General features: G+C 31.5%; 1 protein-coding gene across 8 annotated transcripts in view; it reads right to left on the bottom strand.

Annotated features, from left to right (window-relative positions):
- CACNA2D1 (calcium voltage-gated channel auxiliary subunit alpha2delta 1) overlaps positions 1-18,933 on the bottom strand; it is a 494,429-nt gene that overhangs the window by 51,001 nt on the left and 424,495 nt on the right. For 2 of the 8 annotated variants that reach the window (XM_065939979.1, XM_065939980.1), the window contains exons 16-22: positions 15,183-15,260; positions 13,175-13,249; positions 12,884-12,958; positions 9,596-9,652; positions 5,774-5,845; positions 4,296-4,367; positions 1,405-1,466 (exon numbers count right to left, since the gene is read on the bottom strand). In XM_065939979.1, the coding sequence (XP_065796051.1) occupies positions 1,405-1,466; positions 4,296-4,367; positions 5,774-5,845; positions 9,596-9,652; positions 12,884-12,958; positions 13,175-13,249; positions 15,183-15,260 (491 nt within the window). Of the gene's footprint in view, positions 1-1,404; positions 1,467-4,295; positions 4,368-5,773; positions 5,846-6,637; positions 7,726-9,595; positions 9,653-12,883; positions 12,959-13,174; positions 13,250-15,182; positions 15,261-18,933 lie in introns of those variants that run through there. The other 6 variants (XM_065939982.1, XM_065939984.1, XM_065939983.1 and 3 more) reach the window with 4 other exon arrangements.

Raw genomic sequence — 18,933 nt, 5'->3', positions numbered from 1 at the left:
AAGAATTTATGCTGAAATAACGGGTACACGCACATGAGGAAGGCAAGGGCAATGAAAGGTCTCAGGAGTTGATAAATTTCAGGTCTCAACTGAGTCAAAGGATTGCTGCAGTTGGGCTATCAGAAGCAGGGGATGGAAAGCTAAAATGTAGTCATCTGACAGTTGGATTAAAAAAAAAATCTCAAATTAAGACTATGAAGGACTTGCAGTCTGAATGTTAGAGTTGCAGGACATGACTTTGAAGCAGGTAGCTAAGACGGGATTGACAAAATCATCAGAGAGGAGGAGACAGAAAAACCAAGAGTCCAGGCACTAGAAAAATCATCTATGCCAGTGGTATTTAAAGTATGTCCAGGGAACCTGGCCCATTTGCAAACCACCCATTACCAGGTCATGATTAGTCACGTGTAGAAAATGAGAATAAGCATTTAGAAATTTTTATAGTAATCTGACAGACTAATTTTATGTCTATGAAATCCAATAAAAATTGTTGTCCACTTGATTTTTCATCTTTTAGTGTTTATTTTAGTAAATTTTTGTTTTATATAACTGTGGGTATGTCCCAAATAGTTTGAGAAACAGTGATCCACGTGAATGGAGGAGAGGGTGGCAACCAGCCCAGGAATCAAAATCCCTGAAATGAGAAGGGGATGACTATTTAAAGGAGGAATGGCAGGCGGTATTGTCTGGTGACATGAGATCCAAAGGTGGGGATGTGAAGGAGGAGGAAGAAAGAATGGATAAGAAGGACATAAATTGGATCAGCTTCAGTATTATGAGGCTGTAGGAAGCAGGACCACAGGGAAAGAGGTGACTTTAAAGTTAGAGTAAGCAAACAAATGCTCAGCAAGTGTTGAAGAATGAAAAATTTCCAAGAAATGTTAAGGTATTAGTCTGTCCAGTTTTTCAAAGTCCAGTCAACTGGAAGAATCAGTATATTACAGAATTTCTACTCATGGGGTTAAATTACATCAGTTGAGCATTTTATATCAGATTATATGATGATATGAGAAGTTTTAAGTTAATCTGCAACCTAAATTTAAGTAAACTACATAACAATTTAAATGAGGAAGTCAGTGGAGGTCACGACCACAAAATAAGGGGATTTTGTCAACTTTTACTAACATAAATATACAAAATAACAAATATATGCATATCATACAAATTTTCATTTCTAAATTTTATATTTCTAGCTTTTCCCCATCTTACCCATTTTGAAAATAATAATGTATAACTTTAATGCATTTTAACTTTGGAAAGGATAATATTTCTATTTTAATTACATTGAGAACAGTTTGAGAATATATAAAAACAATATTCATCCACTGGAAAAACAGAAAATAAAAACAGGTGAAAGACACTGAGTATTTTTTTATAAGCACACATATAAATATGGTTAATTACCTGTAATCTGTGCCATTGACAGGAGTCCATGTATATGTCCTGTTTCCTTTGTCAATATATCTCTAAAAAAGAGTTGGACTTGATTATGATCACTTTTTATCCTATGTTAATTGATAAGAACAGCAGAACATTAGGCTCTATTTATAAATTCAGTGGTGATTCAATACTCTTCTTCAAAAATGTCTGATCTATTCCACTCTACAATTATTTATTTTGTTATGTGTGTGTGAAAAGCAAAATTTTAGGGGAAAAAAGTACCCACAAGATAAATTTTAAGGACATTTAAGTGGAAAATCTTAATTTAAAATTAGTAATTTATGCCAAATTATTAACATCAAAACTTTAAAAACATTTCTTAAAAAACAAATTTTAATAATGAAACATGACTGAAATACTACATAACACTCAGGTATTTCCATAGTAGAGTATGTTTAAGATAAATTGGTAATATCAGGAATTTAATGCAATGTCTACATCCAAATGTATGATGAGCATATTACTCTTCTGATTAAGGGCTTCCCATGTGGCTCAGTGGTAAACATCTGCCTGCCAAGTAGGAGACATAGGTTCCATCCCTGGTTCAGGAAGATCCCCTAGAGAAGGAAATAACCATCCACTCCAGTATTCTTGCCTGGAGAATCCTGTGGACAGAGGAGCCTGGCAGACTACAGTCCATAAGTTTGCAAAGAGTTATACACAAATGAGTGACTAAAGAGCAGGATTAGCAGTAGCAGTTCTTATTAAGCTATTATCACAGTATTTATCTCAGATACTAATTACTTAATATTACTGAAGGTTAGAAAAACAACTATATCCACCAGGGAAAGGAAGAAAGAGCTAAATGACTTCATAGATATTGAATCTTTCTTATGTAGCTATTGAAGGGTAGTTAAGAAATTATCATTCCTTCTTCCATTAGATTTAGTGATGATACATATGCATCTTTTAATATTTTCAGTTATCTCCAGTGTCATCATCCTTAGTAGAACAATAATATTCAATGACGTTATTACTTGATATTAGGCAATATACAAAACATGTTACAATCCTTGTCTCAGTTAATCAACCCACTGGATTAAATGAAATACTATTCTTTTCCACAATTTACTGATCTGGAAAATGAATCTTCAAGATGACTTTAACTAGCAGGATGAAGGAAAATACATGATTCCAAGTTCATTTTATAACAACTACACAATGTTGTTTTATACATCAAATATCCCCATGGGTTTATTTATGTGTGTGGAAGATGGGGGAGATAGGACAGGAAGTGCACGGGAAGTTTCTAGACTCATAAAATTCCTAAAAGAATTAAAACAAAAATGTTTACATATTTACTACTACTCCTAAAAAACCAGGGCAAACTAGTATTGTTCCACAAGTTACAAAAAAAGAAGATAAAAAATAGTATCAGATTAGAGAAATAAAAACACAAGACACCACTTTCTTCAAGGTTATTAACATGAAAAGTCTACGGGAGGATATTGGTCAAATAAAAGAATTTTCAGTAAGTTGGAGGAGAAAAATAAAAAAAGTGACTTAATAGAAACAAAATTGATCTATAAGTTGAAAAAAAGAAGGTACAGGTCAAAGAGTTTTTTTTGGCAGATCAACAGAGAGAAGTTGGCAGGATTGTTGAATGATTTACCTCTTTTCTCAGAAAAGTGAGGATATAAACAGCATGGCTAAAGTCTAAGTAAACGGAGCTGACATTTCAACAAAACATTTCAAATTTCAAGACTGACACTGATGTATACCCCCTTGTGTTCTGGTAATTGGGACTCCTGATTAAAGTGAGAAAGGGCAGGTGCTAATGAAGTACTATGTTTGGATCCTGGCTTCATCTTAGGGAAAAAATTCTGCTGATTCAGATTCAGATTTGTTACACTTAAAATGGATTTAACAAACTCAGCAGCATTCTTACACTTAAAATGGATGAGATTATGAGGAAAAGACATAAATTATACATAAAAGCTTAAATTAAATTTCTAGGCTCAAAAGCTTGTGAGTTCTATGTATTTTTCAAATACTCAAATATACAAACACATATCCCCATGTGACTGATAATGGATAGACACACTTTCAATTCACAAGGAATTTTCCAATGTCATTATAAAACAACACAAGCATTATATAGTTGTACCAGTGATTTTATGGTGGTAGCTATGTTTTCTCAATTTAATTTCAGATTTAAATGCAGGGCAATCATGCAGAAATAGTAAAAGAAATCAAGCCGGAAACAAGTAAACAAGAAACAAAAAAAATTAATATATGAAACTCAACAATTAAAACATCTGCGTGCACAAACCATACAAAACATACAGCTATTAAGTACTAACTTCAAATTGTATGACTGAAATGGCCTAAAAGAACATGGCAGAACATTATACTGTGTGTTCTATTTCTTATTGTGATAGAAAAAATGGAGACATAAAATACAATTTTTGAAAACCAACAAGGACCTACTGTAGAGTGCAGGGAACTATATTCAATATTATGTAATAACCTATAAAGGAAAAGTACCTAAAAAGAATATATGTGTATGTATATGTATGTATAGCTGAAACACTATGCTATATACTTGAAACATATGATACTGTAAATCAACTAGACGTCAATAAAATTTTAAAAAATGTAATTTTCAAGAATATATTATTGCGATGTAAGAATACATTAAGAAACCTATAGCAATATTATTTTATAAAAGTTTCAGATTTAAAAATCTTACTGAAATTATCCCTCCAGCAAAGAGTGCTTTAAATAAATCTGTTTCCTAGAAACATCTGTTTGATAAATAAATATTGCTTTACTAGATCAGACTGACCACTAATGTCAAGTGGTATTATTAATATATACATTTTATTTAAGAATAAATCTGGCTTAATTCTTACCTCATCTTGAGATTTAACCAGAGTCCTGAATGTTTTTTCTCCGCTTTCTCCATCTATCATTTTATTTCGAATCTAAGGGAAATTGAAACAGTTACTTTATGCAGACACTCAACAGACCAACCAAGTGTGGAAATATTCTTTTAAAAGTTACTGCATTATTGTTATTTTAGGTTCTCCTGACAGAACACTTTACAACAGATATTCACTGTTTACCTAAAATATCCCAGCACTATGCCGCAGTCTAAGGTAATTATAATACATAGATTTTATTTTTCTACGCTGAGTCAATAAATGTGTAAAATGTGGAAAGCAACTACAAATGTGTGACAAACTGTAAAAGAAATACAAGAGTCTTTGAATAGATAAGAGACAGAGTTAATCAACTTGAAAGAATCTTAGATATCTCTGCTCTGGAGTATGAGAACCAGGTTCAAATTCTGGTTCTGCTACTATTAATAGCTGAGTAACTGGAGATAAGTTATGTAACCTCTTGTACCTCAAATAGATGATCAGTACAACAGATATAATAATAATAGTAGTAATAACAACAAAATCAATGTACCTATTTCAGAAGCTCTTGAAAAGCCATGACTGACACATATCACATACTCAATAAGTGTTATTATTAATAATTATCTTTATTATTATGGAGGGCTTCCCTGGTAGCTCAGATGGTAAAGAAGCTGCGTGCAATGCAGGAGACCTGGGTCCAATCCTTGGGTTGGGAAGATGCACTGGAGAAGGAAATGGCAACCCACTCCAGTATTCCTGCCTGGAGAATCCCATGGACAGAGCAGTCTGGTGGGCTATAGTCCATAGGGCTGCAAAGAGTTGGACACAACTGAGCGACTAACATTTTCACTTTTCACTTTATTATTATGGAAGGTCCCCTCAGAGGAAGTGGCATGCAATGTTGGTTTTGATATAAAATAGAAATTTTCTGACAATAGAGTACTAAGAAAAACATGGCAGCTTCTTTCCTCATGTTGCTTATTGAGTGGTTAAATTCTCTGAAAATTTTCTTTCAATTCTATGGCAACATCCTCCTCCCTATGTTGGTTTTTTTTTTTTCCCATTTATTTTTATTAGTTGGAGGCTAATTACTTTACAATATTGTAGTGGTTTTTGTCATACATTGACATGAATCAGCCATGGATTTACATGATGGGGAATACATGTAACTCCCTATGTTTTTTAACTGAAATTTACAAGTTATATTTGTATTGAAATACACAACCTAGCCTGTGGAAGGAGAAAGAAAGAAAACAATAAGGTCACACTTTAAATATTTATTCCTTTTCATATGATCTTTCAGATGAGAGAGCCTAGGATCTGGAAGTTTTTAAAGACAAAAAACAGTCATCTTTGTGCATATAGTCCAAAGAGAGAACCAACAATGAAACTGCTAAACAAATCCTGTAGACTGGAAGAATCCCAGCATCTGATGGGAGGGTGTTGCTCAGGCCAACTGCACTTACCTCCACTTTAATATCGTTCTCTAATTCTGCATCAAGGAAATCCAAAGTTACTGGCTCCTGAGATTTGGGGTTCTACACAGAGAACAATTAAGCATATATGACATTGTAAAATGCTGTATAGAGAATAATTCAAGGGATATTTAAATATAGAATTAATTCCATAAAAATTACTTACCTAAGATATATGAAAAAGCTGACTAAATAATTGTATAAATGCGGATTCTTTCATATATATTTTAAAGTAATAATAAGTAGGCTAGGAATTTGAGCCTTAATTGTGGCAAATTCTGATTAATCACCAAGTGAAGATACTTATATTTTGAGTCCTGTGTTAGATGGGACATTTATAATCACAAATCCTGTGGGAATATGACTTCTGAAGATCCACTTACAGCATTTTTTTCTTTAATCAGGATGTGAAAGGAGCAAAATATAGCCATTTGGATAATATATTTGGCAGTAAAACAAAGGCAACATGTAAGTAATATACATTATTTGTATTCTATAAAAAATAAGAAATTACACGAGGGAAAATATTTTTAAATGTTTGAATTTACTTAACAAACAGACACTTCTAAATTTATTCTTCCATCTTAAAATGCATAAAGCAAAGATGCAAGTTGATTCATGTATTTAAATCCCAGAAATTTTACATTTTAATAATGTAATTATTAACGTTATAAATAATAATTATTTTATCAATTTTGAAGATAAAATTTATGATCAAGTCATAAGGGTTTTAATAAAGATCAGTTATGGAAGTCTAACTCGAAACATAAACAGTAGGTTCACTAATAATGTTTTCCTGCTTAACATGTCCTACTGCTACTTCTTGCTAGTGTGTAGTAAGAAATCAATTCACTATGAAACAGGCAGATTATTTATTTATACACATATATCAAACAAAAGTGTTAACCTGGTAAATTGACCTCACGTGACATTTAAAAATTTTCTTAATCATAAAGTAAGGACATTAAAATATTTGATAAACAAATATATACTATTCTCTCGTAACACGAGTAATGCAACATGTCATAGTAGAATTTCAAAGTTCGCTAGAACATAAAATCATAATACATGTCTATAATTTTACAACTTTAAAAATTTAGAAACTGGATTTTAATGTTTACTAAGTTAGATAATATCAATATATTATAACTAATTAAATAGAAGTAATAAACACAAATCATGCCATATTAGTGCAAGGTCACTGGAATTTAAAAAATTACAGCCTTACAGGCTCTTCCAAAATACATTTGAATCATCATTATTTTAAACACTGTTTTACAACTGCTGGCTACCAAAGACAATGCCAAAAATGAAATGTATTAAATATTTATATCAAATGCTGATTAACACAATATACATAGCATGTATTCATTTTATAACAATGACAGAAATGCCTTTAGGGAGTAATTCCATTTAAATAATGAAAAATATATAACTCCTATAGGTTTTGATGAATGGGAATTCTTAAGGGAAAAAAAACTATGCCTGGCACTTCTATTAAAAAAAAATTCAAAAAAACAAAAACAAACAAACAAACAAACAAAATTCACTGCTTATGAAATTGATATCTAAATTCAGAAGGTTCTAGAATATTGAAAATAAGTATTGGATTGCTCAACAGGTTAAAATACTGATTATGGTTTGGCAGCATTTTACTAGTTCAGAAGTAAATACTCTAATTTTAAAAGTAACATGTTTCAGAAGAAGAAAATAAAAATCAGCATTGAAAATAATTCTAGTCCTTTGCTTAAAATATGAAATTGAGCACATTTCTATCAAAAGGAGACTCTAAAGTTGACAATGTTATTCTAAATTTCTTACTTAAAGTCATATGAAATAAATTATCTTTACACAAACACCCTATCAGCATATGACAATTTTAACTCACTGCAAAACAAAGTCAAAATAAAATGATAAAATATAAACATAAATAAGAATATCATCTTACATGCAATGGATAATGCATAGCATGACCAGACCCAAACAGCATGCATGGAGGAGGCATTATCAGGAAGAATTGGCAATATGAAGATCATGTCCCAATCCAACATATAAAGACACAGAGAGGAAAAGGAAATCATAAAAGAAAAATGTCAATGCATCACTTGTAATTTGTATATGGCAATCTGGCTGACCATTTTTTAAAGACTCATCACAGGTAAAGTGACAGAAAAATTCAAAAGCACACTCATATTGAAAAGTACCAAGAGAAGCATGGGAACTGAATCCAGTCCCTGCATTCCCAATACTTTCATTTTTTATATATTTTTAAGTATGTTTTAAATATCCAACAATCCTCACTTGAAAAATTTAAATATCAACTAATATAATGATTAATACTATTTATGGAACTAAAGTAACAGGCAAAATGTAATGTTATTAAATATTTTAAATTGAAATAATTAACAGCATTATTAAAAATACTACATAGTTCAAAAAATATTTTCTAAATTTAGAAGTCTTGTGTGGTTGCTAGTTTGCCATTTGAAGATCCTTAAAACAAAAATAAAACAAACCATTTTCCAGGTTGGTTTTTTTTTAATTATATCACAATATTTACATGCAGTATTTGAAAGTATTGCAAAACTAAAAATTCACTAAAATGCACATGACTGCAATGAGTATAATTTAAGGAAATACACAAAAGGAAACATGCAAGAGGAGTAACATAAAACAATTTAATAAATCAAGAAAAGACAAATTTTAACTGTAGAGGAACCATAAAAGATACGAAGATTGACACAACAACATGAAATTCAGATTGTCACAGAATTTTAGAGCTAGAAGGGAACTGAAGTTTTTATTAATCCAAAGGCTCTGTTCTTTAGAATTCCCTGGGAATCTTTAAAACTATTCATGAGCCTAGGGCCCATTCCTGGCCAAATTAGTCAGAATTTTCAGGAGATGGAGCTGGGGATCTATATCTATATTTAACTTCCTCAGACTATCCTGTGTAGGATAGGAAATAATTAATAGTTTAATCTTCCTACTTTTCAGATGAAGAAACTGAAGTACCATGGCGTTTAGTGGACTACTCAAGGAGACAGTATTGATTATAAGTAGAACAAACTGGAGTTCAGTTCTACAAATTCATAGTGTAATATCCATTAATATCACACTACCTCTCCATTGCAATATCACCATTTTGAAAAAAATAAATAGGCTTACATATAAAACCCAAAATCATACTGAACTTTCTTCAAAATTTTGAAATGCTCTTACTAAACTTTACAAAACTACAGGAAGAATCCTTTCATGATGATTATTTTTAGTGTTAATGTTTATTTTCCCACCATAGGAAAGATTTTACAAATGAGTTCTCCAGACAATATTAATTTGCGATTTTGGACATTTTTAATTAGGTGACATGAACTTTCTCTAACTGCTAACCTGAAAATATAGTTTTAGAAATCCCCCCAAATTTTTGCTTAAATTGTGTGATTCATAGAAATTAGACATCAGAATTGTATTTTTATTTCCACTTAGAAGTTAATTTTACAACCAATTGTTAGGATTACATGGATTTGACACTGATTCCACAATAATATTTAATAACAAACCTAATTTTAATTTTGTGATTATTCTATTATCATTGTTACATAATTTGCAGCAGTCTTTAGTCAGCAAATGCATACCCTCTGCCATCATTAATAACATTTTTGCTCCAATTTATTGAGAAATGATGCTCATCTCCATCTCATGCTCTGGAAGCTTGCTATCAAGAAAGGCGGCATTAATCATATGCTTTTAGGAAAAGAAGCTTGATCGCAACTCTGATTTAGCAAATTTGAAGGCACTACTAACTTCAGTTACCTGAACATTGGGTCTCCTTTTTCTTAAATTAATTGTTGGTATACCTATGCCAATAGGCTGAAGCAACAGAGAGATGGTAATTCATCAACTATGTATCAACCTGGGTAAAGGTTCTACCTTATCATCAATTTTGGTCAGATATTTCCTCAATCAGAAACAGGTATCATCAAGTTCATGATGAGTTAATAAACAAAAGTTCAAAAATATTTTTACTGAAAAAATATGTAAAGCTAGTAAAATTACTTAACATTGTTTAAAGCAAAATTACTAGTATTTTCCTTTTATTCCTAAAAAAAAAAGTAATAAAGTAGGAAAGGAGAAAGATACTTTCTCTCAGACAATTTTTATGCTTATTTATTTTATTTTCACATGCTGCATGGCTTGCAGGATCTTAGTTCCCTGACCAGGGATTGAATCCAAGCCTATGGCAGTGAAAACATCAAGTCCTAAATACTGGATGGCTAGGGAATTCTCTAGACTGTTTTAAAAACAAAACAAACAAAAGCACAAAAGAGGAATATCTTAGAATGTATATGATTCACATATGTTAAAATATAAATATTATAGGATATTGAAAAGTTTTAATCTTAAACGCTTAAACTTTGTGGCCTTGCGGGACATTCCTGGTGGTTCTGTGGTTAAGACTCCATGCTTCTGCTTGCAGAGGCAATCTAAGTTCCCCTTAGTCGGGGAACTAAGGTCCTGCATGCTGCATGGAACGGCAAAAACAAACAAACAAAACCCACCAAATCTGGGCCTTTGTTAGTGACAACAAATATTGTATCTATGAAACAAATGGTGAATTCAATCATAACACTGTAGGTTTATTTTAAATACTGACTTCTAAAATGTAAATTATTCACAATTTCCTATACAATAAATATTTCTTAAGACTGATAAAAAATGAGATATCTAGTAAGTATTCCTAATCTGGTTATGTCAATGAAACAAAATGGAGGAATTCTAAACTCTATTTTGGAATAAAAGAGGATACATAATTCAGCACTTGTCAAAATTTGGTCATGGTAGAGACTTTGAAGAGTCACTTAGAGAAGATAAGTAATGATTCCTTAGAAAACTAGATATGCAAAAGATTCACAGATATTTTATTTTCTATTATTCTTGGCTTTTGGATACTTTTTCTGCCTTCTAAAAATTTCAGAATTGTATTCGAGTAAGTTGAATTAAGATTACAGTTTCAGGAGGAAAACACAAGGCATTCAGCAAAGAATGCCTGTGTAAGATTAAATGTTGAACTTGCTAAATAATAATGGGTACTATGGAACATGGCATTATTGTTCTATATTTTCACTGGTGAATTTTGAATGAAAAAAATTAAGATTGATTTTGCTAGCATGCTGTTCTAACCATATTGGTACTCTGTATTTATCAATTTCTAAACAACTGTATTACACTGTATTATCCTTTATCAGGTTCTTGTATCCATCTAACTGGTACCATCATCCACAAAAAGAATTATAATATCTAACCTGTTAATAATGAGAATAAGCATATTTAATTCAAAAGCATGAACTTCAGATAAAATACACTGATAGTTCAAACATTTTAAATGGCTCTCTAAAACTATTCTTTTAATAATTTCCTATATAAAAATATGAAAAATAACATAATCCTGAAGAAAAATTAAGCACTTGGGCTTTAATATGAATTTATAAATAATTTATATTTTGTTTGTAACTTTCAAAATTTTAGTAAATTTATTATTCCAAGTATGAGCCAGAAACATGTTTAAAGCATTCAAATAGTAATAAAATATTTTCCACATAAATACTGGTTATTAGTATAAGAATGTAGAAAAGGGGAAAAACTTTTCAAATAATTACCTCTAAATGATGGATTCATATATTTACATATATTCATTATTCTCATTATTCTTCTTTATTATTTTGTCTATGATATATTTTAGTTCCTTTTGGGGAAGGTGTTTAGACTCACAATCAAAATGTCCAGCTACATAAAAGTAGGGGTCCATCACACCCTTCAGCACATTATGTTATTATCATATTTAAATCATGTTACTTATGGGAATATAATTTAAATATATTCACTATACAACATAATACAAAATAACAAATTACAAATCTTAAGATTCCGAAAGAAAAATGCTCAATTATAAAAAAGTCATAATGTCAGCCAATCATAAACAACTCTATTACAAGACACTTGACATGCTTTTAAAGAGCTGTGACATAATAATGATAGCATGAGAAATGCTTATCTCATATTTACATTAAAGTAACAACTTTAAAAATAATTCAGGGTGATCAGTAGGTACAAATAATCAGTAAATATTTAGATAATAATGGATTTTGCATGGAAATAACTTCGAGTGAGAAATAAAATGCAGACATTAGTTATAACAATATTCAGTATCAATGGTTCTTAATTATTACTTTTTAAAATAATTTTTAATGACCCTACTTGATATCCTAAAATATCTCTAACATTAAATATCTATGCCTGGGGAGAAGGAAATCGTATGTGTAAGTCTGCACAGATTTCCCTGAAGCGTGGCTTAAAGTATCCTTAATATTATCTTCAAAGTTAAATAATAACTTGAGGCTGCTTATAAATTAAAAATAAATAAGGTTTTGCCAGCTTTACTAATAGATACATAAGTGTTTTACCCATGAAGCATTAATGAAAAGTGAAATGAATTGGATGAGATATTTAGGAAAATATTTTATATCCTGGGAAAATAGAAATAAAGATTAGGATAAAATCTTTAATGTATGGAATTTTATAACTTTCCTAGAACTCACTGATCAACAAACCCTTCCCAGCTATGAAGTCCATCTCACTGAGTTTTAGTTACTGCATTTCATACATATCTTTATAAGCCTGGGAGATGGAAAGGAGAGAGAATTACCAGAAAGAGAGAGAGAGAGATGGCCTACGCAGAGAGGAACATGAATAACGCCGACAGGTTCACACCATCCAGGCAACCTCCTTTGCTACCTTCCGCCTAATTAAAACACCAAGGAGGATGTGCGAGGCTCAGGCCAGGAGGTGATAATGACTGCCTCTGAGACGGGACTACTGTTAGCTGGATGCTGGATAGGAATATTGCAGACCTAAGCTGGTAAGCGAAAATGAACACTGCTTTCACATCTTCGCACAAACTGTGGCCTTGTTGTATTAACATTACACATAAAATGCTTTTTTATATGTAGTGCTATATAGTGAATTTAAAAATGATGAACCTAATAAGAACATTAATCATTAATTTTACAGAACACTATCACTGTAAACAAATTATAGACATACCTTTGGCTGAAGATTTGGATGTAATAAAACATAACCATTAGGATCAATTGCAAAATAATAGCCATTGGGGCACAACTGAAAAATAATAATAATAAACTCTTAAATACATACTTTAAAGCATAAAGAAAGGTAACATGATATTATAACATTCTTTTAAGAATTCTTTTAAATATTTAGTAGCTTTGCTAAGATAAATGCACAAATTTTGAGAATTTCTTAAGTGCTTTAAAGACAAGCTAAACTAGTAGTTTTAAAAGAAAAAAGATATCAAAAGAGAAAATTGCATCTTACTGTAAAACGTGGTGTTAGTCTTTTAATATCTTCCAAAGACACATCAACTCCCATCACACCAAGAATCAGCTGATTCTATAAGAAGACAGCAACAAGGCAGTGTATTTTATACCAAAAATTTACACATTTCTATACAAAATTATACATTCATCCTTTTGCTTGACAATGCTTGTATTTCACATTAAGTTAAATATATATATATATATGTATAAGGGTGAAACACTTAAGCTATCAGTTTGCAGTGATTCTCAGTGGTGATTTTTCTTTTCCCTCTACTGTATTGTTATTAGGTTAAAAGTGAAATCTTGATTATTACAGCTAAAATACAAAAAAATATATGAAATATTAAATCTGTTTTTTGTTGTACTAATTACTCCTATAGTTTAATTGATACTGTACAGTCAACAGCTGTAAGTGGGGGTTGTATGTGTATTTGTGAGTACAAACTGACTTTGTGCTATAATACAATTCAGAAATCACTTCTTAAAGTTAGACAATACCAAATAAAAAACCATGTATTTTTGCTGCCAATAGTAGTGTATATGTAAAAAGTATGTGATCTTATGTGTAATAAAATGGAAATTCTCACAATACTATTTCTGGTTGCTGTTAACTTCTAAATACCAAACAATGGGCATCATAGTTTTAGTTGCAAAAAAAAGAATCCATGTGGCAAACTGTTATCATAGTCTTCTATGGGACACAAGGATGGAAATGGTGTTAAAATTTGGAATCAGGAATCTGTTTTAAATATAATTACAAAAATTATAAAATAATCAAAATGTTACACAGAAAGTCATTAAATCCAGTCAATAGTTATTTATAAGCACATTGTAAATCCTGTGTAGGTACACACAGAATGAGAGAGTTAGGTCAACAACCTGCTGTTTTCCCATGAACCAACCCAGAGCCCACTCAAGGCATGTTCCCCAAATTTAAGCAATCCCTTACACAGTCTATATGAGGAGTTAGAGAATTTCTCCCTTCATGAGTTACAATAATTAGAACCATCAGATATATAAGGATGATAATGGGCCCCCCAAGAGGAATAACCAATTTTTTCTATGGCAACATTATTAAAATAAGGAGTTCAACTGAAATTTATAATAAGTGAACAAATAATGCTTAAGTGCAACATTCATTATATTATAAACTAGAAGTAAATTTCCCTCAAATCAGGAGTGTCAGTCAAAATATAAAATCAGTATTTAGTATTTAAAAATCTTAATTCTCTTAGATTTTTAAATCCCTTCTAATGCAAGCTAAGACATAGGAATGCAAACCTACTTTAAATCAAAAGTATTTTTTAAAATGAGATAATTTAACAAGCACAAGATACATATTTTTCAACATTTGTAGAACTTCAGGTTGGTAGCATTGACAATGCCAGTGCTATAGAAATAATTACTTTTATGAGACTCATTAAGCATTTTTCCTCAATCTTAAAAAAGAGAAAAGAAAAAAGAGAACTATTCTTTTAAATCATATCCTTAAGTTACATGATAATTAAAAAAAAATTTTCTTGAATGGGACTTGGAGGATGAGAGATCCTAAAAAGGTACCTATATATATCTGATACAGACATTACCATGTTATTTTTTTCCCTTTGGATTTTTTTGTTTGTTTGTTTTGAACTCCATGGGTATCTTAGATGCATTTACAAATGTGTCCACAGTAGTACTGCCTATTTATCATGTATTCCGTAAATTCTTACGGGAAACCCAAATGAACTTTCTGGTCCAAGCAATAATTACTCCCAGATCCTGAACTTCTGTTCTTGTCAGTTAAATAGAGTTAAGTTGAATCTTGTCTCTGGGGGAACTGAGAACTTGTCCTGCATTTCCTTTTTCCCAGGTGGTTATCACATAGACAGCTGCTGACTTTTACTTTCAGCCTCACGAGACAGTTACGTTGTATGTATTTCCTTATAGAAATATCTTATCCACACTGAGCTTCAACGTCATAGTTTATCATTTATTATTATTAATTTTATCAATTAACTTTTAACCTTTAAGTTTGTCTTATTTTCATTTTGGCCGGTTATGTTGAAGACCGGAAGAGTTCCAGTAATGACAAGTCCCAGTTCCTAAAAATAGATTCACAGAAAAAAGTCAAATTCAAATAACAATTTAAACTTTGTCATTATGCATTAGTTTTTGAATATCTGACACTGTATTTTAGTTGCTTTATAAACCATAAAGTCATAAAAATTAGAAATTGATTTTGAAAGCTTATTTAAAAGTCAATGAAATAAATGTCTTAGATATTAGTAGGATCTATTAGTCAGTTCTTTAAGCATGCAACATCTAAAATAATACTCTTAAGAGAGCATTGTAATAACTTTAAAAGTCAAATTACACTAAAACTTATAGTAACCCTGTCCATCCACTCTCTTTTTTCTCATAGTGAGTTCACCTAATTATCGGAGGCCACTATGAACATAGTGATATTAAAATATTGTTTCAAATGATTTAACTTTTCTTTTTTCTCAGCTCCATTCTTAAATTTTTTCATGCCCTAAGCCAAAGACTTCAGGCTAAATCACAGATGTGTAGCAGAGTAATATTATAAACAGAAAAAATATGGTACTGATAATACATTTCTAGGATATTCTAGGTAAGCATTATGATGTTAAAAGAAGCAACATTGCTTCTATATGCTCTCCAAAATGAACATTTTGACAAAGTGAAATGATGCAGACAGCTGCAATAATCAAATATGAAAGTCCAGTCATGAAGCAGTTTAGTAGAACAAAAATAACCACACAGATTTAATCAGCATGTAGATAATTTCATATGTTACATGAATACAACTGATTTTCGGGTCAGAGGTTGCATTTTATGATTGTCATCTGCAACAATAATATTCCTGTTACAAATATTTCATGTCAGAACTACATTTTTAACAAAATTACTCTTTAAAATAATTTTAAAGTTATTGTTGAAAATTCTGAATTTACTGAGAAATTATTAGTAATCTTTTTGTGAATAATGACCCCAAATCCAAATCTATTGGCTCCTGTTCTAATTCTAGAAACAGCACAGTCTTATAAAGAAAATGGTTTAGGCTATGGTTTATTATTAATTATACACATGGGAAGCTCAAAAACAGTAGAAACTGAATTAGTGGGAAAGAACAATCATACACTTTCAGCAGAACAAGATAATAAATTATTTGGGACCAAGAAAAATTAAGGAAATGACGACACATAGGTGGCTGCATGACAGGCATGTTGGCTTTGTATTTAGTATTAAGGAAGAAAATTTGACCATGAAAACATCCTTAATTGAATATGCAAATTAATATCTGCAACGAAAACTTTCCACCTCTAATAGTGTCAGATTATAGATAATTTATAAACCTGGTATCCAAAAGACACCAAAATCCATGGATGTTCAAGTCTCTTATATAAACTGGATATTATTTACATATAACTCATGTTCATCCTTCCAGACTTCAGCTCATCTCTATATAACTTATAATACCACTTACAATGCAAAAAGGTAAAGTAAAGTAAAGTGGAAGTCAAGCGACTACAGTCATGTCTGATTTGTTGCAACCCTATGGACTGTAGCCTACTAGGCTCCTCAGTCCACGAAATTCTCCAGGCAAGAATACTGGAGTGGGCTGCCATTTCCTTCTCCAGGGCATTTTCCTGACCCAGGGATCAAACTGGGTCTCCTGTATTGCAGGCAATTCATCACCATATGAGACATCAGGAAAGCCCCTTACAATGCGAATGCCATTTAACAGTTGTAAATACAATGCAAACATTATGTAAACATTATGCCAGTGCCTGGCGAAATCAAGTTTTGCTTTTTAGAACTTTCTGAATTTTTTCCTAAGTATTTTCAATCTGCAATGGTTGTACCTATAGACACAAGACACAGATATGGAGGACCAACTGTGTATATATGCATGGTTTTAGGAATGGTAGCATGGCATAAATAGAAGCAATCTTTTTCTTTGCATCACTTTCACATTTACACAGAATACCATAAATTTTTTCTAAGTATGGTAATATGTGCGCCCAAATGAGATACAAGGCTTCTAACATTAGACAAACATAAACTGCACTCAATTCCAAGGCACTGTGCAAGTTTCTAGAGAACTAAGAAGAGAAATAAAGCAAGATATCAGCTCTCTTGGAATTTATTTGATATTTAGTTTTTAGTTTCCAGAGTGTAATTCTTTTCATCTAACATAAAGAATCTTACTTTATCTCCCAAATAAAATGAACCCTCCACAATACTGTCCCAGTCTTGATTCTAGTCTTATCTTCCATTATCCGCAAAAGTGACCGAAGTATCATCCTTTCAATATACATAGCACTTGTTCAGTTTTCATACTGCTACTCCTTTCTGTAATTTCTCTACACATCACCAATTGTAGAAACCTTACCGAGACTCATATATTTAGCTAAAATAACACCATATTTTTAACCTTATTCTATCACCAAATATGTGGCCTCTTTCTTCTGATTTTTAGAGTTCTTTTCATTTTTCCCATTATGTTTATTATATTTTGTCTTGCAATGTTTTTATCTTTTTTTAAAAAAATAACTGTGAATCTGACCAGATTATTTTTTGAGTGTGCTATGTGCAGAGACTATACACAAGTAATTGGAAATAAAAGATGTGTCATGTTCGATTCTTAAGTTAGAAGAAAGAATGCACTATGTATCCACTGACCAGTCAATTAATGTCTCTTTTTGTTCTTTTTTTTTTTTTAACATTTAGTCTCAGCTAGCAGAACAGCAGATTCAGAACCAAAATCGCTTCCTAAAGTCATTTATGCTATCTGCAAGAACCTTACCAACAATGCAGACATGCTGGTTAATGAACTTCTGGTCATAGGAAATACAAGAGGGAATAATTATTGACTCCTCCTATCATACTCTGTCCTGTGATGGATTTGAATGCATGAAACATTTTGACCACAGCTTCAGATGACCATGTGACCTTAAATAAATATGTGATGTCAAGAAGGAACACTGGACGGTAATTTTAGCAAGGGCTTGAGGTAAGCAAGCTTCATTTTATCGTTCTTAGCGTGCAAGGCTGCTGCTAATAGTGCCTGTTTTTCTCCTAAACTTCCTGTATATGTTTATTTTACAAGAACCAAATGATAAGTAATTCTTTCTAAATAGATTGCATTCTGCCCTGTAGGTTCATCACTGTATTCAGGAAAGTAGTATCAGCATATAATTAAACTCCAAGTAGGAAAAGGGGTTACTGAATCAGCATCTATTTTTCAGGGTTTAGTATTTTAAGTCTCTCTGATGTTACACTAGCAAAATTGTTAATTAAATCTTCTCTAATTAAGTTAAGCATATGAATAAACCTTATTACTATTTATAACTTTCATATTAGGAAAGGAAAAGTTATACTAAAATATGATTTCTCAATTTCAGCCCTATTGACATTTTGAGCTAAATAAGTCTTTGTTTTGAGTGTGTGTGTGTGTGTGTGTGTTGGGAATGTGTGTGATTCTCTTGTACATTGTGGGAATGTCTAACAGCATCCCTGACACCTATTCATTGGATGCCAATAGCAAACTCTATCCCAGTCATGACAATCAATAATACCTATAGATATTTCCAAGTGATCTGAGGGGCAAAATTGCCCCCAGTTGAGAAAGAACCACTGCTCTGAAATATGATGGCATGCCTGTACTACAATTCCCACTGTGCAGTGGACAACCTAACATGTTTTTATTTGTTATTTCACATCAGACTGAATCACTTCAATGGGTTATTT

This window comes from Muntiacus reevesi, chromosome 6 (genome assembly GCF_963930625.1).
Source record: "Muntiacus reevesi chromosome 6, mMunRee1.1, whole genome shotgun sequence".
NCBI lineage: Eukaryota > Metazoa > Chordata > Mammalia > Artiodactyla > Cervidae > Muntiacus > Muntiacus reevesi.
Note: the sequence above shows the minus strand (reverse complement) of the source record. Positions and strands in the feature narration are given on the sequence as shown.